At 32.0% G+C, this 23,661-nt stretch overlaps 1 protein-coding gene and 1 long non-coding RNA gene across 2 annotated transcripts in view; both read right to left on the bottom strand.

Annotated features, from left to right (window-relative positions):
* The window catches only part of LOC128189353 (uncharacterized), a 30,277-nt gene extending 17,064 nt beyond the window's left edge, over positions 1-13,213 (bottom strand). The window contains exons 1-5 of the mRNA XM_052860927.1: positions 13,076-13,213; positions 12,141-12,376; positions 9,509-9,631; positions 5,056-5,110; positions 965-1,039 (exon numbers count right to left, since the gene is read on the bottom strand). Coding sequence (XP_052716887.1) covers positions 965-1,039; positions 5,056-5,110; positions 9,509-9,631; positions 12,141-12,376; positions 13,076-13,086 — 500 coding nt within the window. The 5' untranslated portion in view covers positions 13,087-13,213. The remainder of the gene's footprint in view (positions 1-964; positions 1,040-5,055; positions 5,111-9,508; positions 9,632-12,140; positions 12,377-13,075) is intronic.
* A 975-nt stretch (positions 13,214-14,188) lies between these two features.
* LOC128189355 (uncharacterized) lies at positions 14,189-22,982 on the bottom strand. Its single transcript, XR_008244227.1, has 3 exons — positions 19,892-22,982; positions 19,323-19,427; positions 14,189-14,982 (listed from the first exon to the last, which is right to left on the bottom strand). It is a non-coding gene; the product is annotated as an uncharacterized LOC128189355 (long non-coding RNA).
* Positions 22,983-23,661: the final 679 nt, after the last annotated feature.

Here is a 23,661-nt window from a genome sequence, read left to right on the forward strand (position 1 = left end):
TCATTGTCACAAGAAAAGCAAAACGCTATCATTTGATCGTTAAAGGCAAACCTGTATTGGTTTTACAACATAACAAGTGTAAGGTATTTTAAAATTTTAAATAATAATTTCCTCTATATGCTCTATCAGTAAAAAAAACTGTATAAGGAACAATACTCTATAAATAATAGATTGGTCAATCATTATACATACACTGCATTTGCCGATTACAAAGTGAATTTAATTTTTAAAAAATAATAAATGAATTAAAGTTGTGATCGAAGGCTTTGTTAATGAAAAGAGTTTAAAGAAAAACATTTTTTTTAAAAAAACTGAATATACCAAATCATAGATAAATATCTACAATAAAATATTGGGGTGAGTTTTTTTCAATGGAGGTTAGTGGTCTTTGATTGAGGGCAGGTTGTCTTCGGTTGTATGAGGGGCGGTAAATCTTGAGGGCAAATTATCTTGACTCTATTTAATTTTACATGTAGCAGTTTAAAGCTGATTAGAATGACTTATTCACTTTGAAAGAGTTACTATTTTCTAGAAATTTTGCTTTAGATTTGATTCAATTTTTATCAAATATTTTCCATAATAATTAATGTAATGATGAATAAAAATTATTTTATCCAGCAAAAAAGTGTCGAAATCTAAACCAAAAATGTGTTTATATCTATATTGAAAAAGGTATAAATACTTAATGTAAATTTAACTCATAATGAAAATTATCACTTACAATCCTATACATAAGGAGTTTTCTTCTATAACTTCTGTAAACAATGTTAAAATACTGCTAAAACCATGAATTTCATATGCTGTCGTGTACATGAATAATTACAAATTGGACAATCCCGTCTTGAGACTAATATTGGGTAAATACATAAACAATGTCCGCTAAATCTGTATAATAAAGTTTGCGGACACGAACAAATTATTAGTTCATTGATAATTGTTTTTACGTATAAGCAAAGGAATTTACCAGGCTTTTGAAGTTACAGATGATTTTGCAATATCTCCATTTGAGGTAGCATTGTTTGAGGTAACTAGAGCTGGACTGAAATAAAAATAAACAATTTTCAATATCGATTTCAACAGGCAAATTTGCACCTGAATAATTTCTGAATCTTTAAAAAGTAAACCTCAACAATGTCACAATTAAGTTGTCAAATGTGTATTTACATACAATGACTCAATGACGTATTTTGAATAGATGTGCAATGGCATATAGTCAATGCAATAATGTCAAGTCATACACCTATTTATGCTTTCATTAAAACATATGACATTTAACAAACCATTCAAACTACCTTAAATTTAGTCTTATTCTATTGAGATATATTTCAGAAGAACAATGTTCTAAAAACTGAACATTTGCCAAAACTTCATTATACATTGATTTCCTTGACCATTTGTGATACAATAAGTTTAATTTCTGAACGACGTCATGTAATTAACAATTTTTTGCTTTGGTTTTTGTATTTGAATCTTTAAACTAAATAGTTCATTAAATCGGCCCTAATCGGCACGTGGCACTTAATTTAAATATCAGTAGTTAATATTCAGGTCTTTCGTTTCCAACTGAAGACCTTATAGTGATTGTTAGGATTTTTAAGGTCTTCCGTGTCCAACGGAAGACCTTATAGTGATTGTATTGTTTTTTCTTTCTTTCTTTCTTCTTATTTTTTTTCTCCTTTTTGACTGCAGGAATTTTCAACGATGGCTGAATAGATTTCCCTGAAATTTTCAGGGATGATAGAAAATGATCATATCTCGAGGCGTTTTTTTTTCTTCATTTTTTCAAAATAATAAGAAAGAAAGAAAAAACCTATAGCTAACAATCACTATAAGGTCATCCGTAGGAAACGGAAGACCTTAACAAACATATTTTGTATGTTCCCTATTTAAATCAACCTGAAAGTTTTTTAAATACAGCGATTTCCTTTGGAGCACATTGCTTAAAGTTCTTGGGTGTTAGACCTGTATTTTAAAACTCACTTATTCAAGCACCACTGTGTTACCTTGATACTATGGGTTTTCCGTGTTATCTACATTGTCTCAATCCACCCTGCTGCAAATGTGTACGAGCTTTCGTTCGGGGTTTAGATAGTACAAAACAGGTAAGCTGAATTTTCCTATATTTTTTAAAAAATATTTTGTTATTTGGAATGAAATCCATATATATGTAAAATTTTGGGGGGGGGGGTCAAACTTGGCAATTTTTGCCCACATCGCCTTAAACCTACCATTTGAATCTCTTTTCAGTGGAGTATAAAATGAAATAGAAATAGTTACTTTAAAGATATTATGTTTGTATTGCTATAAGCTCAGGTAACTTAAGGTAAAATCTGATGTAAGATAATGTAAAAAAGCACTTGTATATGATATTTTTAGCGAAAATTTGCAACACTTCATGGTCTTTAAAAATTTGTATACTGTAGTTTAAATTTGATTAAAATTTAGCAGTATGATTGTCAAGGCACCGAAAATAGATATATTAAAACAATAAACATTTGACCGTGGGTTTTAGATGAATTGAGGTTTATGTACTGTAAATCAACTTTATTCGAGACGACTTTATTTCGCGTTTTACTTCTGATAAACTGATTTGCGACGACATAAAGACATAACGCTTAATTGCAATTAATTTAACGAACGTCACCCAATGGTAGATTTCGAATTGTCAAAATACACCTCAATGTTTGTGTCTTGTCAAAATACACTCAAAATACACCTCAATGTTTGTGTCTTGAGTAATTTATAGGTATGATTTATATTATTTCCATAAGATGATAGATTTAAATTAACTTTCACATAATATTAAGCCATTATTTTGCTTATAAAAAAATTGAAATATTTAATTTCACAGGTGTTTCGTACTACCTTAATCTACGATGGAATTAAGTATTCACGGAGAGTACTAGGCTTTCATGACTCTCATTATCTTAGCATCATTGGAGCAAGAGTAAAAAGTAAAACACCAGCCCAATACGCCTTGTGGGTCAAAAAGTATTCAGCTGATTAACGGTTACATAAATGGTGATCCAGCAAAACAGCAAAAGCAGAAGGTATGAAAAAGTATTAAAGCAACGGTCTTCCACATAAAGCTGCAGGGTTAGCATGTACGCTTTAAAATTATCGGAAAAGAATTTGCATCTTTGTACATCATCACAGACTACATTGTTACTGAAACTTTGTTTAAGCTCTACGTCAAAAGATACAAACATCATGTCATAGCCAGGCTTTTAAGTTCAAGATGCATGATTTGTTACAGCTGTAAATTTTGTTTTATCTTTTTTTTTGTTATATTTAAGTTTTGTTTTAGATATTAGTTGAACACAAATGTATATAATATCTTTTTTTTTTTTTTTTTTTTTTTTTCCATGATTTATTTGACAAAGACAAAGACAGCAGAAAGAGATACAAAGGATACAAGTACACATATATCACAATGTAATAGCTTGTCTCTTAAAGAGAAAGATCATAATGTAGGTCTATATATTATGCATATATATACATATATCTTTACAAATGTACCTGTATACTACTTGAAAAAAAAAGATAGTGAGAATAAGATGAAAGAAAAGTGTTTGTGTGCGAGGTGGGGTGGGGGGGGTAGTACATTATATAACCTATTGAATCTAATGAATATAGCTAGTATATCATAATAATAAGTCACATATTTTTTGCCAGTGCCTTTCAAACTCTGAGAATCTACAATTTTTAAGCAAAATATATTTCTCCACGGAAATTCTGTTTTTCATTATATTTTCGAGTGCACCAAAATTCAGCTTTGGAACTTCTTTATATCTACTTACAAATATGTATTGTTTTATTATTAGAATTAAAAGATTATGTACTTTATACAAATTTCTCTCTTTATATTTTCCAAATAAAATTGAGTTTTTGTCAAATGTTACTTGCATTTCCAATTTCCTTAACAACCACTCCTCACATAGTTCCCAAAGTTCTTTTACACAATAGCAATCTACAAATAAGTGTTCAATAGTCTCATTAACTCTTTTACAAAAGGAGCAGACTGGGGATTCTTTAACCTTAATCTTGTGAAGATAGTCATTTGTTGGTATTATTCTGTGTAAAATTTGAAATTGTAGCCATTGTAGTTTTGACTCTTTAGTAATTTTAAACGGAAGTTCAAATATTTTGTTCCAGTCTTTGTTGTTAAAAATAAAGCCCCTTTCTAGCCATTTATTTACAGATGTAATTGGATCTCTTTTCTCCTTAATAAGTTTGTTATACATGTCTTTACAACCTTTTTTATTGGTGAAGAAGATATTTATATGACTGGGGATACTTGGGCCAGACTTGTATTTGATTTCATTGATATTGTCTTTATCTAATCTTTCAAATATTGCTCTCCTTAGGCTTGCGTATTCGATAAAATTTGTTTTTATATTTTGGTTTTCTATTGTTTCTAGACTAAGAAAAACACCCTCATTATCAAAAAGATCTTGTATATGTATAAAACCAGCATTAAAATAGTGTTTTAGGAAAAAAGAATGGTTATTAACTTTTATTTTTGGGTTGAGCCAAATGTTTTCAAATGGAACATTCATAACTTCCTGTCTAGTTGCTTTTACGATTAAAATCCAGCTGTTAAAAACTTCTTTCCAAAAAATATTTTTTGTATTTTTACATAAATTAGCTGTAAAGTCCATACCTTTAACCCATAAACCCGTATATAATATCTTAATATATATAATGCCAAATTCTATAAGGATGTTTAAAAACTTAATGCAAAAACTATGTGTCATAATCAACCGATAGTCAAGAAAGGTTAACCATCAACAGAAAGTCACGAATTTCACAAATTACAGAAGCTTCCTTTCTTTTAATGATTATACACTATTATTCTATTATACTATTTATTCTGTCTGCTTGATGCCTTTGATAATCATTAATTACATAATTAATCTGCATGTTCTACCTAGTGAACATGCTGGAAATGCTGTAAAGCTTATGCACTGCAACTGATAAATTGAGAGGGCAGTTTGCTGAATAATGGGAATTTTACAATTTATTACAGTTCACATTCAGTAAAAGATCATTTACCTTGTAGAAGTAGATAAAGATGTACTACTGTCTCTTTTTGCATAACATGCAGTAACTGAAAGAGAAAATGAATAAAAATAATTCATTTAATTTCGAATCAAATCATTTGATGCCATGCAAATTTGTATTATGACTGGTATACCAATACCCCAGATGCATATTTTCGTTGGTTGTCAGATATCTTTTTCGAAATATTGATTTTAAGAATTTTACATAATATAAGTATTTGCTCATGTAATGTTATTCCTACAGATTAAAGTTTTACACAGGTATTATTTCAGCAATTTTAGTTCAGATTTAGGTATAACACAAGCATCTGCACATTTAGATCAGTCATTAGAATTAAACAGGTATCATTCCTTAAGAGTCACTAAGATATAGTTTAAGTTATATTGAGATACATAATCTGCTAATCAATGAAAGATTGGTTATCATATCAAGATAGGCATATCAAGATAGGCAAATAATTTCAAGTAAAATGGATATTCTCAATCTAAAATCATTGTGTTTCAATGTTAGACTCACCAACTCACCAACTTTATTGCAGTGAGCTTATTATTTATTCATTCATGAAATGTATCGAATCAATCAGCATTACTTTGAAATTCATTATTGCCAAACTTTTAAATAACATCAATTTTAAGCTGTCCTTTTCGTTTATTCTAAGTTTCTTCTAAAATAATTATCTAATAAATATAAATTGAATACCAACCTTATTCCTACAATATAGATGGTCATTAAATTAATTGCGTATATTAATTAATACGTTTTATTTTAGTTTTATACTCCAAAAAATTGATTAACTACTGCATTTAATTTTGAGATTTTTGATTGAAGTTTCTACTCATTGAAACAATTTTCCTTTAAAAGATTTAACGCATTATGGAATATAAAAAAAACAATATTTTTGAGATTGTGAATAATTTCAAAAATGACAAAACAATTCGTGGGTTATAAATTTTAGTTGTATTAACATATTGTGAGGAAGCTATCTTGAGGCCTTTATTGCGGCGGCATTTCAATAGTTTCGCCCTCTTTAAAAATTAAAAATCAATTCCTCAGTAAAAAGATGTTTTTCTTGAATCTTAATTATTTACTTAATCTTTTTTTATTTTTAATGTATAAGTTATATGCAGAATGTTTGTTAGAGTGGGTTCAGCAACATCCTCGTTTACCAACCATGTGTCGAACTTCTCAAAACTATATTCCATACGATTTTTTTCATTGTTCTTAATATAAAATAAATGATATTAACAATTTTGCATAATAATTTATGTATTTATCATTTAAGCTATTTATAAACCATATTTTCATGTTTTCTGAACGCATTTTTTTCACGATTTTCATGATACAAGTAAAGACATCTTGCAAATAAACAACAAACTGCCTGCACCAGAGTAACTACTTACACTTTTCGTATTTCAATACATGTAAGATGATGTCCGTAAGCCATAATTAATTTTAACTGATAAGTAATTAATGTAAATTTGATTTTAAAAACCTACTTTCATTTTTGATAAACAAGCTCGTAATAGCAAAATTGAGAGTAAGGTGGCGGACACGCTTTAGAGGATCCATGTCAGGGGTAGTTTGTATCAAAATATATACTTGCATTGAAATTCAATCCAGATGCTACAAAAAGAATTAAGGCCACGCATATGCATATATAGACAATTTCAGTTTAAATTTTCATCTCTTCCCGTTCTTTAAACGCACGATGCTGTTGTATTTTAATTTCATTCAGTTTTAAAGTATAGTCTAAGAAAGCAAAGTAAGAAAAAAATCGGACACAGAAAATACAATAATAATTTTAAAAAAAAATAACCTGGTTTAATAAATTAAGCAATGTTTTATATTTATGTGTAAAGTGTAAATTCCTACGCTTGTGAAAGTTTTCATCTGGCAAGAGTACATGTAATAAAAACATGCATCTTAACTAATGCAAGGTTCAAATTAGTAAATAAACGATATTTTATGGGTTCAAATACAAACTTTCTTGACAATAAAGAAATCTTGTTGGAATAAAAGAAATGAAAATCAAATATTCTTGTGTTAAACATTTAAACCCATTTGCTTTGGGGGGTTTTCTTTGTTTTATTTTGGGGTTTTTTTTTCTCGATCTAACGGTTTTTGATAAGAAGATTTTATTTAATTCCAATGCCAAACAATTTTCAAGGATTTTAAATTAATATCCCCTTGAAAAAGGGTCTGACCCTTTGTTTTGAATAGCTTGAATCCATTTACCTAAGAACGTTTTGTATGAAGTTTGGTTGACAGTGACCAAGTAGTTCTGCAGAAGAAATAAAAATGTGACAAGTTTACAACGACAACGAAGAAGACAGACAACGGACAAATTTTTATAAAAAAAAAAAAAAAAAAAAAAGGTCAGCTAGAGTCTCTTGCTTAGGAGAGGTATAATATTAATTTACCCGGATCGATATATCAATATTTAAAATCAAAAGACACATCTTGCTAAATCAACATTTTTAAAATATGTATTTGCATGCAGGATAACAAGAAAAAACTCTCCAGAGTAAAGGTTCTCCTATCGAACCCGTATCCTATTCCAGAGTATGACTTTTCAATATACCGGTTTTTGCAACAAAAGAAAATCATTAAAAAAAAAAACTCATAAAGCTTTTCAAGTATTTAGAAATGTTATGCTAGTAGATTTTCTAGGTAAGTCATGCTCGATATGCAAAGAAGTTTTAAGTGTTTGTCTTTATAGTTTAGCTATGGACCAGAGTGTTACTATTGAAATCAACAATATCTTCCCAAACAAAAAATAAGTACATTAAAACTTAAAAGAAGTACATAACAAGAGGCCCAGGGGCCACATCACTCACCTGACAACACCTGCCTTAACTCTGATCAAATTAGCTTTACAGTATCAAAATCAAAATATCTTGACATTAAAGTACAGTATATTATCCTCAAAAATCTGCCGATTTTTATCCACATATTTGTTTGGTAAATATCAAGCCCCTTTTTTCACTATTCCTATATAACCCCCCCCCCCCCTCCACTTTATGGCCCTACTTTTTTTCTAAGGAATCATGGTTTGATCAAATTTTATTCTGCATGACGTGCTTTCACACAATTTACTGCTTTTTGGACTGAAAACTTTCCAAGAATACTTTTAAAGATTTTCTCTATATATTCCTTTGTAAAAATTCATCCACCATTGTGGCCCCGCCCTACCCCCGGGGACAATGATTTAAACAAACTAGAATCTATACGATCTGAGGATGCTTCCACTCCAATTTGAGTTTTTCTGGCCCAATAATTTTTAAAAAGAAGATTTTTAAAGATTTTCTCTATATCTCCTTATGTTAAAATTCATCTTCCATTGTGGCCCGTCCTACCCCCCGGGGACCATGATTTGAACAAACTTGAATCTACACTATCTGAGGATACGTCAACTCCAATTGGAGCTTTCCTGTTCTAATACATTTTGAGAAGTAGATTTTGAAAGATTTTCTCTATTTATTCCCGTGTAAAACTTGATCCCCCTATTGTGGCCACACCCTACACCCAGGGACCATGATTTCATCAAACTTGAATTTACACTACCTTTTTTTTTTTAAAGATTTCCTTTTTATATTCCTGTGCAAGTCTTAACACCCCCCCCCCCATTGTGACCCTGCACTGCCCCTGGGGAATATGATTTGGACAAACTGGTATCTACAATGTCTGAGGATGCTTCTACACAAGTTTGAGCTTTTCTGGCCTAATTGTTTTCGAGAAGAAGATTTTTTTAAATTTTCTCTATATATTCCTGTGTAAAACTTGATCCCCTAATTGTGGCCTCACCCCACCCCCGGGGACCATGATTTGAACAAACATGAATCTACACTATCTGAGGATGCATCCACTCCAATTTTAGCTTTTCTGGTTGAATACACTGAAATCTACATTACCTGAGAATGCCTCCACACAAGTTTAAGCTTTTCTGGCCAAACAGTTTTTGAGAAGAAGATTTTTATAGATTTTCTCTGTACATTCTAATCTAAAAATCCACCCACTCCCCCATTATGGCCCCACCCTACCCACGGGGACCATGATTTGAACAAACTTAAATCAACACTACCTGAGGATACTTCCTTACAAGTTACAGCTTTTCTGGCCTAACAGTTTTTGAAAAGAAGATTTTTGAAAAATGCCAACAAATTTTCGATAATTCTGAATTATCTCCCCTTTAAAGAGGGTGTTGCCCTTCATTGGAATAAATTTGAATCCCCTTATCAAGTGATGCTTTGTGCCAAGTTTGGTTGAAATCTATCCAGTGGTTCTGGAGAAGATGAAAATGTGAAAAGTTTACAACAACGACAACGACAACGCCAACGAAGACAGACAACGGAGAAATTCTGATCAGATTAGCTCACTTGAGCTTTCAGCTCAGGTGAGTTAAAAACGTTTCAAATCTGAACGAGAGGAACAGCATTTTACTTACATTGGATATTTTTGTTGGACTCGAACTGACGATTGTGTTCAGAACAAGTCAGACTGATTCCTGGGTTGCACTGCCTTTCATCAACATTGCCACTTCCATATGTGTTGAAATATGCACATTTCCCTTTAGTGAAAAATAATTATGATTGTACATTACCTTATTGGACAGACATGCATTAAAATCGATTTTTTCATTGTTTTCAAATACTTTGGTATTTAATCCGGTACAACATAAACTATTATTTATAGATAATCATCTATTTGTGAACATATAAAAGCAAAACATTTGGTAGTTACATCAAAACATTAAAATGTTTTGTTTAAGTTCAATGTCGATACCGGGTTATCTATGCAGAGAATGTTTTATTCACAGCAAAACCTATCTTGCTGAAGATTAAAAGAAACTTTTCTACTGATGAAAGTCATAGTAACACTGTGCGTCAATTTCAATTTCTTTTGTCTAATATCATTTTCTAGTAGTATTTCTTTTGTATTAATTATGGGTTTTTTTTAAAAACAATCATCGTTAAATATTACTGCGCTACAGGAATTTGCTTTGGTGATAACCTATTCCCCTTTAGTATGGAACATGAACTGTGTTGATGTTTTATATATACCGCGGTAATCAGAAGATTCTGAGAGAGAGAGAGAGAGAGAGAGAGAGAGAGAGAGAGAGAGAGAGAGAGAGAGAGTACTTCAGCCTGCTTCTAGACGTTCATGCGATTATTAGTATAAATATTACAATAGAGCTGATTAAGCCTTTTAGTATAGGTTTCGTCAGATGATCCCTAGTTTATATTGAGCTTGAGACATAAACTTGTTAGAAATTCTTAGGCCAGCAACTTTAGTTAGGCCAGTTTCCTGGGGAAAAAGGTCCTAGCCTAGACTAATAAGGTCGGTAGCCTTAAGGTAGCTCGCGGGTTTACCTGCTTGTGAGAAAACCTACCTTGAAAATTTGTCCACGTGATCCATAGGTTTTAAAGTTTTATTTCTAAAATTTATTTAAGATTCGTCTGCGCGGTAATAATGTTATTGTGTTTCAAATACAGTGTCATTAATAAAATCAAGCAATGCCATTTCAATGAAATATATAGTAAAATGCACATTTTAACCGAGAAACGCATTACAAAACTATGCTCCAAACTTTTTGTTGATATTTTCATAATTAATTGTCCTGCAGGATCTTGGGTGTAACCGGATATGTGTCTACAGATGAACTTTATAACCGCTCGTCTGGACACACGTTAAACATGTTACCGTTTCATTAATTCACAATTTACTTCTAGTTCACTTTTCAAAAACATCAAACTCAAAGTTTTTTTACATAGATATAGTAGAAGGTCGCATGGAAGTGAATATGAATTGTTATATAACCTTTTAAATGTAGAGTTTCAACATTTCATAGAACTTAGTTATTCAATGACTAATCCTTACCTTAATATACGATTTGGCCTCAAATATAACCCTTTGCAAACATTAGGCATTTTCAATATTATACAATATTAAGTTTAAAAGTATTTTTTTTAAAACGCAAATAACACAATCATCATGCTCTAAGAGTCTTAATTATCTTACTCGACATCATTAAAATATTCAGGTTTTGTAAGGGGTCTATAGGAAAGTAATTAGTATACAAAAAAGAATTGGATATTTGACTATTTGAACCACTGTAACCAAAAACATCAGATTAAAATTATTCTACAGGTATTGTAGTACACGTTTACTTTGAATTAGTTTTATTTTAACGTGGTCTTCGTACTGAAAAATAGACAAATATTTCAATAAGTGTCTTTTCTAATACAATCATGTATATAGCCATATATATTGAAAATGCATCTGCTGAAAATGTTAGGTGCGTTGCCTAGTGGTAACGCGGAGGTCTTTTTGATTTTGTGGTCGCTGGATCGAATCCACTTAGTAGAATTTTTTTTCACTTAAATTGAAACATGAACAGAATAGGGAAATTAAGTTACACGTATCTAATCTTCTGGGGTTTTTTAAAATTATCTTGTTTAATTCAGTCTGAGTATGAGCACACCCAATATATATTATATATATCTTCATTAACACTGTAGATGTACTCTATTTACACTTAGATCCATTGCACTTTGCTTGAACTTATCACAGTTCAGAATATCAACTACTGTTATACACAGAGTTTCCCGAACTTATGACAAATCAGTTGTTACAGACACCATTATAAAATCAGTAGAGTGTATCCAGGTTTCAAAAATCATATTGCGACAGCTTTTTACCTGAAGCTATTTTTGGTAACAGGTACTTTCCGTCCAAACACAGGTGTGGGCGAAATAATTGGAGAAGGCGCTATACCTCTTAACATAAAATTGACTGAGGTGTTTTCATGCGATAATCCAGATTTTTTTTCCCAAAGGGGGGTGGGAATGGGAGTTTTATAATATACTGAATTTTCGAGGCATAATATCGGTAATTTGACTTTGAGAAATTAAAATTTTTCGGGGGGGGGGGGTCCATTTTAATACTGCGATGTAAAAATTATCATATTGTTGAAAAACATTACGTTGTGTATTTATTGACAAATGGCAATGAATAGGGTGAGCTGTGCTAAAAGTAAAAAAGAGCTACACGATGATTAGAAACGTGGTCGCTCGTACCTCCAGGTATCCACTTCCACTCCCTACAGACCTCAAACTCTTGGGTATAACTCTCATCAAAGAGACAGTGATAATCATGGTGACTACAGATCAGTCGGTACTGTTGGTTTGATGGTTTAGCCAACTCCAGACAAGTTGTGTTTACAACAAGCCTTGACTGTGTCTGGACATTTTGAATGACAACAAATGCTATGTACACGTCAACCAAATATCCATTCGTCATTCGTGTAAATTTTCTGCAAAATATACGTTAGCATGATATAAATAAAATGTACACATTCATAACACGACAAGTTGCATATTGTAAGTACATGTATTTGTTTGACCACTTTTGGTTTGGGAAATCGTTGTTTTGGTTTCTAAGCAAAAAGAAAGACTTACCACGACAATTGTTTCATAATTCAACAAAGTAAATTAAACTGCGCTTTCTTGTTAATCTTAGTGTCCGTCATCAATTATCAACATAAACCATTTCAACTTTCGTTTCAGAAAGTGGAAATGCCATTTGTTTCGCTGTACTTTCATTTTGAAAGAGGTGTGGTCGCGATTTGTTTATGTTCTTTTTTTATTTGAACAGTATAAGGTATACATGTAATAATAGATAATAGATAATAGATAAATATAGATAATAATTATAGCTTTCAGGTAGAAAATTGTAAAGCAAATGAAACGTTTACCAGTGTAATACAACTGATCATTATGGGTGTAAAATTATAAAATACAAATGCAAATGCTTCGTTTACTTAAAACAAAGTTGTGACATCCGCACTCTGTTTATAATATATGTCAGCTGACTGTAAAATGGAACAATTAAATAAAGGGGAAAAAACCCTGACCATGCCATATTGAATCAGGAAGAAAATTATGAATACTTAGAAAAAAGTTAAACATTTAATCTTTCTTTCATGTTAAGACGGAATACGTGTACCACCTACCCATACTTCATCCTTCTTGCATCATTTTACCAAGCTGTTGTCCTAAGACAATACTTTTATAGCTTCCTTTGAGAAAGGAAAACAAGACACGGTCCTTGATGGCCACCTGATTATAATAGCCCTACCTTAGTATACCTGTTTGACATACCTACTGAGAGGCCCGACAGAAATCTCCCGGGTATTTAGAATGAAGCAAAAAAAAAAAAAAAAAAAAATTTAAAAACTAATCGAACTGAATGCTTGGTACCAAGTGACTCCAACAGAGACGCCAGAGTCCTCTAGCTGATATTCAATATCCGCCAGTGTGAACAATTTCTATCAACATCGGACTTCACACAGATCGTTTGGCGTGTTTCTAAGTTAAAGTGTACTGTCAAGACAATTCATTTGTATTAAGAAATGTGTATCATGTTTGCTGAAATCATTTAAAATGAAAATGATTTCTAACCTACTAAATACATCAATTCATCGGCAAAGAATAGTTTTTTAACATAATCAAAGTATACTAGAATATGATGATAACATAGCAATTATACATGTAGGTCTTTAACACGATAATATGTCATGCTCATGAGCTAATGTCGTAAGATAAATGTTGTGCAAAACATACATGTATCACTGGCGTCGGAAGCAAATTGAAAGTGGGGGGGGGGGGCTAGACTAATCCTCAGAAATATCGAGGAAAAAACCTATTTTCCAAAATCATGAAAATCCTAATCCGTGGGGGGGGGGGGGGGGGAGTATACCTATACTTCCGAAAATAAATTTCTCTACCCAAAATTCTTTCCCCCAAATCACAAATCATGAAATTCCTAATCCGTGGGGAGGGCAATAGTAGTCCCATTCTTTGCCTATTATATGGACCTTATTGAATAGATATGATAAATGAATCGAAATGGTAAACATGCAAAAACAACGTCAATGACCAATAGGCAACTTCTTCATAACCGTCAAGCTAACTTTATAATTTTACATAATTGTCACTCTTAATACTAGTACATGTACCTGCACTTATGCTACATCAAAGTGATCAAATTCATTCTTGTCTAAAAAAAAATTAACGAATCACCAAAAGACATAAAAATAGATTTTTATTTAATGAACATTGTACAATGTAAGTGAATAACATAAGTTTACACAGCATACTGGTTTTTATAAAAAGATGTTAATTTAATTAAATTGTTTTTTCAAAAGAAAGTATAACATAACAATATGGAGGACCATCTTTAAAGTATAGATGACTTATCTATATGGAACCTGGACCATGAGAGAAGTTCCAGACAAATGATCACAAAACCATATAATACCATATAATAAAACAAAATTAAAAAAAACATATAATCTAAAACTACTGTTTCATTGAGAAAATATAGGTCTGTAGCATGACTACCGGAACTTTTATGATAAAATTTATGCATCAGGATGCATTACATTAAAGTTTGCTGATAATTGAGACATGCTCCTATAACATCAAACTTCTTCAAAAACTTTTACCATCTACAAAACGGAAGTTTAAAATAAAGCATTTGAAACCTGACTGTGTACAAGGAATGACGTATTACGCTCTGTTGATTCAAGAATGCGATTGAATTCTTCAGGAAATTTAATTTAAGTTGTTATTTCTTGGTCTGATTAATAGTTTAATATTGTTTTCACCCATTTACCAGTCACTCTAGTGATGGTAACTGTCATAACTTCCTGCTTCAGATCCTCTGTAACTTACTGCTTCAGACCCTCTGTAACTTCCTGCTTCAGATCCTCTGTAACTTACTGCTTCAGACCCTCTGTAACTTCCTGCTTCTTACCCTCTGTAACTTCCTGCTTCAGACCCTCTGTAACTTCCTGCTTCTTACCCTCTGTACCCAGCAGATTTTATAGCTCTGCACACAGTTTTCTATCTTGTTCATCTGCGTAATAAAACAGGAACATGAAAGGCATTGAATGAAAAATGAGGAAATCAAATCACATTGGGTATGCATTGATCTCAAGATCATTTTGACATTCAAATACCGGAAATTCTGTTTTCGTGTTAAAATTACATGCCAGATAACATGTATTGAATTTATTTGGTTTTAATAATTATGATATTGGGCAAGTATAAAATTTGTTATGTGGTACTCGTTTTACATGTTAAAGAAGTCCCACTAGCAAGAATATTATCTATCGAATTGAAAACCTGTAGTACTGTAGCTCTATCTGATCAGAAAATTTAGGATGATAACCATAGAGGTACACGCAAATGACAAGTAACTTACAGTTCATGAAAATGTACATTTGAAATTGTACCTACCCCTTACTTCCTAGGTTGTTTTTTTTAATTTTGAATTTTTTTCAAACTTAAATAACTTGCTGCAATATTAATCCGGCAAATTATAGTCTCCATTTTCCTCTGTTGAATAAATTTGTTTTTAAGTTCAATGTTAGCATTCAAGTTTATTTACCCTCGTACTATACCGTGATTCAGTATACGCCCCATTCTTGGAATTGCCGATTATTATCCCTAATTGGTGGCTTTCTTAAGAAAGAAGTCTTTCCTGGTTTTAAACTTGTCACAAGTAAATTTTATTAAATGTTCATTAAATCAAGGTGAGAGGAAATTAGAATATCCTGGGTTTTTTTTACTGTCATACAACTTGGCACAGGAATAGTAATCAAAGCTTAGAATTTAACGAGGACTATATTTTTGGCGGAACATTTGCGTAAGAAAATATCACATGTTTTGCAATTCAGAATTGCTGTAGATTCATGAGTCTATATAGCATTTTTAAAACAACAACATTAATGTTCGATAACATTAATGTTGGTTTTTCAACTAATGTGAACAAATGATAAGATGTTTGGGTTTCAGATAATAATTTTGAAATATGATTTGCCTATCAAATTACATTTTTATTGGCTTATTCTCTTATAAAATGGTCAATATATTAGCTTTTCTGTCAATTCATGTCTTTGTATTAAGTCTTCATAATATATAAATATAAGAAATATGTCAATACATGTATTGGAAGCATGAAAAAATAATCAAAATATCTTCAAAGTTTAAGAAAATTAGAGGAAATGCAGGCTAAGCAATATCCGTTTTAGTTTAAATATTTGTAGAAATATTCAAACATTAATTTAGTAAAATAAGCTGATAGACATTCTGATATTCTATCATTTCACTGAAGAATAGAAACTTAAACATATGTCTGCATAAGTGCAGATAACTACATTTATATTTATCATTTTTTAATATGAGGAAAGAAGGTAGTGACATTGACCTGACCTTTATGCGAAAACAAGATGGTCCACTTTGATTAAACTGATAGAATCATTTGATTATATGATCTGCTTGACTCTGTCCAAATTTCATAAATTTCTTAATATAGGAAGTAAGTCTGTATACGAGAAGACTCCTTCCTTAAACCATTTTGTTTCCCCTCGAACTGACATGTCACACTTTAATTAGTTACAACAGGGCATGTGACTGTCGGATAAATTTCCTGCTGGTGAGAATATTTATTCGGCAATACGGCCAACGCTTTGCCTACTAATCTCGACATTTATTTTATCTTAAACAGAAACTGGGTTCTGTATATATTTTTTTTAATTTGATTAGTTGCTCTTAATAATGACATGAGACATGACATGTGTCTGGAGCAAAATAAAATGACAAATTTTGAGCAAACCTCTACAGAGAAAGAGAAAAAACATTCAAAATAAAATAGCAACATAACATTGAAAGTGAACAAGAGGCAGCAAACATTTTCTAGGACTATTTAAAAGTGACAGTTGAGAATGAGAATTTTAAAGAGTTCAACGGTATGACTGTGTAAAATTAGACGAGGTGTAAGGCTACTTTTTCATAGGTTAATGCGTATATCATTACTTCTTGTGAATAAATGTCTCACTGGATAGTCCTCAGGAAAATAAACACTTCTGGATGACTGCAGAAATAGATTGACTTGATCAAACTCATAGACGACTCGGCTTTGCCTATGAAATCAATCAACCCGATATGTTCCCGTAGTCATTAAGTAACAAACCTAGAGAAATAATACTCAAATAAAATAGAAATGAACGTAGTTTAAATTTGAAATACACAAACCTGTTGGTTGCACTATTCTTTGCAAACTTTCAACAGTGTGATCAACCATAAGTAGCTTTATCAATACAACAAACACCTATGTAGATAATGATTTAATTGATTCAAACCTGGTGAATCATTGCCTTTCCTTTTTACTACCTTGGAGGTTTATTCTTTTGATTAGGTAACTAATAAGTGCACCCTTATGATGCAAAAGTCATGTTCAATATATGATGGGTTTTTTTAATCCGACAGTCTATACTTTGATACTCTGTGATAATAAGATCACATATTGCAATATTCTTCAGTGTGACTTTGATAAAGATTCTAAAAATACATGTACGGAGGTATAACGATATAATGCTACTGAAAATACGTCTACTTGATGTTGTCATTTCATAGATTTATGATACATTTACATATAAATGTACAAACAACTAAAAATTTGTAGAGAACACGAACATTTCATGCAAGTCTTGCTTCGTACCAGAAATATACAAATATGAATGTAAACCCTTTTTTTCTTTGGCGATAGATCTCAGACATTCAGCTGCATGAATAAAAAAGCAGAGTACTTGGTATAGCTTGCATAATAGACTGAACAAAAATACTATAATTTCTCCGTTGATAATGCCACTCCCTCAATATTGTGTTCAGTCTTTGTGACGAAAAATTTAGGCCTTCTGATGTTGTCATATGCTTTTTGTTATTCTATAAATATCATACATATACTCAAAGTTGTACTATATTTGCCAATTTTAAACTATGTGTTAAGTTTTAACATAGTTATTTTAAATGGTATTCCTCTTGATTATATTGGAAAATTCGAAAATTTTAAAAAACTAGTCTTAAAATGAAAGAAGTCGGCATTGAACAGTAAATTGATATCGGATTGGTTCAAAAATGAAGACCAACTATGGCACGCCAAACAAAGTGTGTGTTAAAATGTTAAACGGCTGTGACTTATGAATATGACAGAAATTTGTTACGGACAGACAAACACACTAGGGTAAAACAGTATAGCCCCCTTTCCTTCAGAAAAATACATTACTTGTGTTATGTGCCACATTACAAGATAAAGCATTCAAATGGAATTTCTTTTTTCTTCTTATTTTGGAAAACTATATACCTTTTCTGTATATATGTACATATTTCAAATGCATAAGTATGAAGTATATCACAGCAAGAGATACGAGAAGAACAATGTTGCCTAAGATAAATGGTATAGCATATATACCTGAAATAAAAATAAATAAAACGTTTATATTCAGGGTACGATTGACTTAAAAAATAAGATAAACAAGAGGCTTATATCTCATCCTTACACCCAAGGGTTTTGAGTCAACTAACTCCCCAAATTTAGGGGAGGGAAGTAGACTGAAAATCCCTAGCTAGCAAAGATGTAGGTAGAACATTCAATTGTTAAAACAGGCACGTAGCATCGTTTTTGAAAGGGGGGGCAGACTCATCGAAAAAATCTTGACAAGCAAAAAAAAAAAAAGAAAAAAAAAGGTAAATTTAAAGTTTCCCAAAATCTTCAAATTCCTAATCCGTTTGGGGGGGGGGGGGGGCGTAGTATAAGTTCAATTTCACTCCTCATTTCCTTATTTTCATATCAATTTTTACATACTCCCATAAAAAGTGGGGGGGGGGGGGCAACTCCATGATAATTTAATTTTCTATATGTAAATTTTAAAAAAAATTGTTTCTGCGACAAAAAGTGGGGGGCCAGGCCCCCCTGCCCCCCCCCCCCCCCCCCCGATGCTACGTGCCTGTAAAATGATATTGTCCTATAAACCGATGTCATATATACTGACCATGATAAGGATTTGTCCTGATATGCAGTTCGAACACCCTGTCTGGTTTTTAACATTAATTAGATATGTTTAAACAATAATTATGTTTCAACTGGCACTTTGGATAATACAGGTTATTGCAGAAAGAATTTACAGCAAAGCTTTTTCATATACGATGTCTTAAATAAATCTTTTATTGCACCAGCCAACGTCTTAACGCTGAGTCTAAACAGGGCTAACATTTATTTGAAGTTGTATTAAGTTGTATTAATCAAATCTTTAATCATCTAATATATAAATGTACAAGGGTACGTTGACTGCCTCATAATAGATTTACATACTGTATCATTATTTGCTATTACAAAAAAACATTTCTCACACATACCTTTGACAATGTTTGTCACTGGTAGTTGAAATTTTTGTTTCATTTCCTCTATCAGAAGTCTCAGTTACTGAGCGAGTCCCTCCAACTGACTGAGTTCTAGTTGGACTGAAATAAAAAGGACACAGAAGTATTATGCATTATTAAATTCAACAGGATAAAAGTTCTCCAACAATGTTCATTTTTACTGCAAGCTGTATTTATTACAATTAAATATGTGCAAATTGTCATTTTCAATTCATATATTGGTTTTAATAATTACCAGCTCAAACGCAATATTAAAGATGGGTTATCAAATATTACATAGCTAGAAAAAATTGTCAGGAGGCCAGGTCATTTGAGAAAAATTTAACTAGAAATGTTAAACTATTGATGCATGGACAAGACATAACAATACATGGAAAGCATTTCAGTGACATCTTATTTCTTTAACAAAAAATGGAAAGAATCAGGACATTTATAATCGTCCTTGGCCAGTATGACAGAAGAAACAGGGAATGCTCACAGCAACTTAAAGACATTGAGAGCACATTATCACCTGATTCAGATGAATGCAAAGGTTTTAAGCTTACCTTGTTGTACTAGGCGGTGATGTACTGATCTCTTTCTTTGCATAACAGGCAGTGTCTTAAAGAGAATAAATCATCAATTATACTTCATCTATACAGTGAAATATCTATTTTCAAATATATATTAAACTGATTGTGTTATATATGACAGTAACAACCGTGCACCCGCTTGTTTGCATCATACACTCCTCTGTACCTGGATAACTAAAAAATTGGACATAAAAAAAATTAACACAAATGTTTGTAGCAACGTAACCATAAAAATGTCTATTATTTCTACTTTATGCATTCCAAAACAACTAGCTCAATGATAATTTGCCTTTTTAGCCTTTAAATTTGTGAAGAAAAATAAAAAAAATTGTAATAATTGAATCTAATTTTTCCAACAGTAACCAATCTAGCCGGTCACATCCGCCTAAATCGGAAAAATGGACAAAAAAATACCCATATACTTTTAGGTGATCAATTATGGCCTAACATTATTTCTTTTTCAACACCAGTCCATTAGTTTTTTAATACCCTCATCGAATTGGTCAAATGGCTTTAGATTCAATTTTTATTTTTCTACTATTTTATCAATAAATCTTATCAATAAGAATTACATTATTTGTTCTCTAAAGAGTAAGTTATAGAAAATATTAACATTAATAATGTTTTGTTTCATTTTTAAGCACGTCAGTCTGAGACATAGAAAGCTGCTTTTACTCACTTTTTGTATTTATCGCAGATGAGGAATATACAGTACCCTGTGAATAAGTCAGATTGTTTTTGGAATGCAGTTCTTTTCGTCAATGTTTCCACTTTTATATGTGTTGAAATACGGACATTTTCCTTCAAAATTATTCATATCAATACATATACAGTATAAGACAAGAGATACTTGAACAAGGTAGTAGAAGTTATTCGGGAATGAATTCGCTGCCTATCTGAGATATCTCGACAGCCTTAGACTGATTTCCTTGCGACGTACAGATAAACAGATCTAGAAAATTTATTGGAAAAACCTGCAGTTGAACCTACATGTAAACCACAGCCTGCAGTATCTGCACAATCTACGTACAAAGTTCCTGAACAGCTAGACCTTGCAGATACATTTAACTTATTTCAGACATACTTGGACTCAAAGATTGAGAGTTTCAAGGAGGAGTTCTCAAGTTCTGATTTAAAAAATGATAACATTACTAAGTCTATCAAAAAGAAGTGCCAGGAGAGTTTTAAAACGAAGGAAATAAAATACAGTATAACTTTAATTCTGATTTACTAAGTGATTTGGAAAAGGTGCAGAAGCGTTTAAACCTTTATAACTGATGACAGGGCTTATTAATGAATTCGATAAGAGTTGATTTGAACATCAGGAAAGTTTCCCACAGGTTACATGACGGTTAGAAAGAATGAGAGCAATGGCCTTGCGTCAGATTCTGGAGATAAGAAATGCATGCACGAGGCGGAGACCCGTGACCAAAGGACAATCAAAGTTATATATAAAGACAAGTAAAAACTTTCCAAAAAAGCTTGCCTGATTAAACAAAATTATTCTATGGAAGCATGCATGTATCAATTAGACTATCTTATCAGCAATGAATTTTAATTTTCGCTGCGAATCATAAATTTATAAACGGGACGTGCAAATTAAAGACGAAATGTCAGTTTTTTCTTCGATCTAGAACATGTACATATGTATCACTTGAAATTAAATTATTTTAGTGATTCAATTTCTTTAGGAATGTTCACATATCAGATAAGTGCATGTAAGCTTGAAAACTGGAGATTAAATAGGAATTTTTTTTAAAATTGTATATGTTATATTAAGATGCAAAATCAACTGAAAGGCGTTTTTCAAAATGTCCAACCATATCAAATATGAAAGGGTATACAAACACGCATTGTTTTTGAATGTGTATGGGGCAGCTTCATCAAAATCATCTTGACAAGCAACTAAAAAAGGAATGAATTCTCAATTCATAAAAAAAACTTAACTAAAACTTCAATTCAATTAGAATTACTTATTTGCAGTTCCATTTATTACATGCTCCTACAAAAGTGGATGGGGGGAGCAAATCCATGACATTTCCATTTATTATACAAAGTTAAGAAAAGTGCCTGCTGCTCAAAAAGTAGGGAGGGGGAAGCAGCCCCCCCCCCCCCTTCATCCCAACCTCCGATGCTACATGCCTGTGATGTAAACACACAGTGTGCTCTGGGGTATTCGCATGATCGTCCACTATTAATTGGCGCACAAAAACTATGAATGAGACATTATGGCGCGAAGTCCTGCTTTACCATTCACGCAACGGTTAATGTTTGAATGAACTCAGCCATTGGCAGAGATCCATGGGGAGGGGGTCAACTGAATTTGTTGACATTTGTTTTGTAACAGCTACATACATGTATATTGTACTTTGGATCGGATTATTTGGAATAAATCTATCGAATTAACAAACACATTTGATCAGTAATTGTTAAATGTAGTAATGTACCATTAGTAAGCCACGTGAGTTACATGTATGATCCCTTTTCAAGATTAATGATATCGCCTAACTGAACAAAAATCGGGTCACATCCCGCTTTGGCGATTTAGTTTCTCCAGTAAACATTCCAGCTGTATAAATATATATTTGTTTTAATCCAAACTGATTACTTTCTTGTAATAATGATAATCAACACCAATTATTACTTACATTATACCGTAATAGACAATATGTTACAATTTGTTGCGATGACCCCCTCCCTCTTTTTCACCGTTCAAATATGGTGCAATGATGATATTTTTAAATTAGGATTACACACGTGCACTAGATGGTGAAACTCTTTTACTTGATATTTCTTGCTCGCTGTTGTTATAACATCCCATATAACATTTTCATCAATTATGAATGTAAATGCTGATACCTTAAACATGCATCGGTTAATATCATGATATTGCTTGCTCCCATTGTCTACACTGTTTCAGAAAATGCAAATTTTAAACCTCAGATATGCCCTCGTCATGACGTCAGGTAATAAGATTTTAAAAATTTCTTCTCAAAAATCATTTTGCCAGAAAATATATTTGTACATGTGTTAAAGCTTCCTTTAACTAGGTATTGTAAATTCAAATCATGGTCCTTGGGGTAGGGTTTGGCCACGATGAGGGAAAGAAGTTTTACATATTTTACCTTATGATACATGGAGAAAATATTTAAAAATATTCTTTTTTTAAACCGTTTCTCCAGAAAGTTCATACTTGTGTGGAGACATCCTAAGGTAGTGTAGATTTTAATTTATTCAAATCGTAGTCTTCAGGTGTAGAATGGGGCCACAATGGGGGAATGAAGTTTTACATAGTAATATATAGAATTACGAAGTACGCATCGTTAGCCCCAAATAGTTAATGGGGGGGGGGGGTTATTGCAACTATTTTCGTCCCCTTTTTAAGTAAATGCCTATGTTACTTGCCGGTTTGTTTGAGTGATAGACTTTAACTGCCAAAAAGCATTCATATAAATACTTTTTGCTCTACTAAAGACTCAATTATTTTTCTTTACTTCAAGGTTATCGATCAGAAATTCGTTAGGCAGATCCCATTAGTAAGGAACAGTAGGGAACGCTATAGGCATCTGAAATCATTGGGTATTCAACAAGCGAATCTCTAATCCATTTGATTTTTCTTGTACAAATATTAGTGTTTTTGGCCTCTGAGGAAGAACTGAGCATCTCGACTTGGGAATATCTCAGTTTACCATGGGTGAGGATGAAGTCCGTCCTTTCATCAAGTCTATTGGTCGTTTAAAAAA

The sequence above is a fragment of the Crassostrea angulata genome, chromosome 6 (genome assembly GCF_025612915.1).
Source record: "Crassostrea angulata isolate pt1a10 chromosome 6, ASM2561291v2, whole genome shotgun sequence".
Classification (NCBI taxonomy): domain Eukaryota; kingdom Metazoa; phylum Mollusca; class Bivalvia; order Ostreida; family Ostreidae; genus Magallana; species Magallana angulata.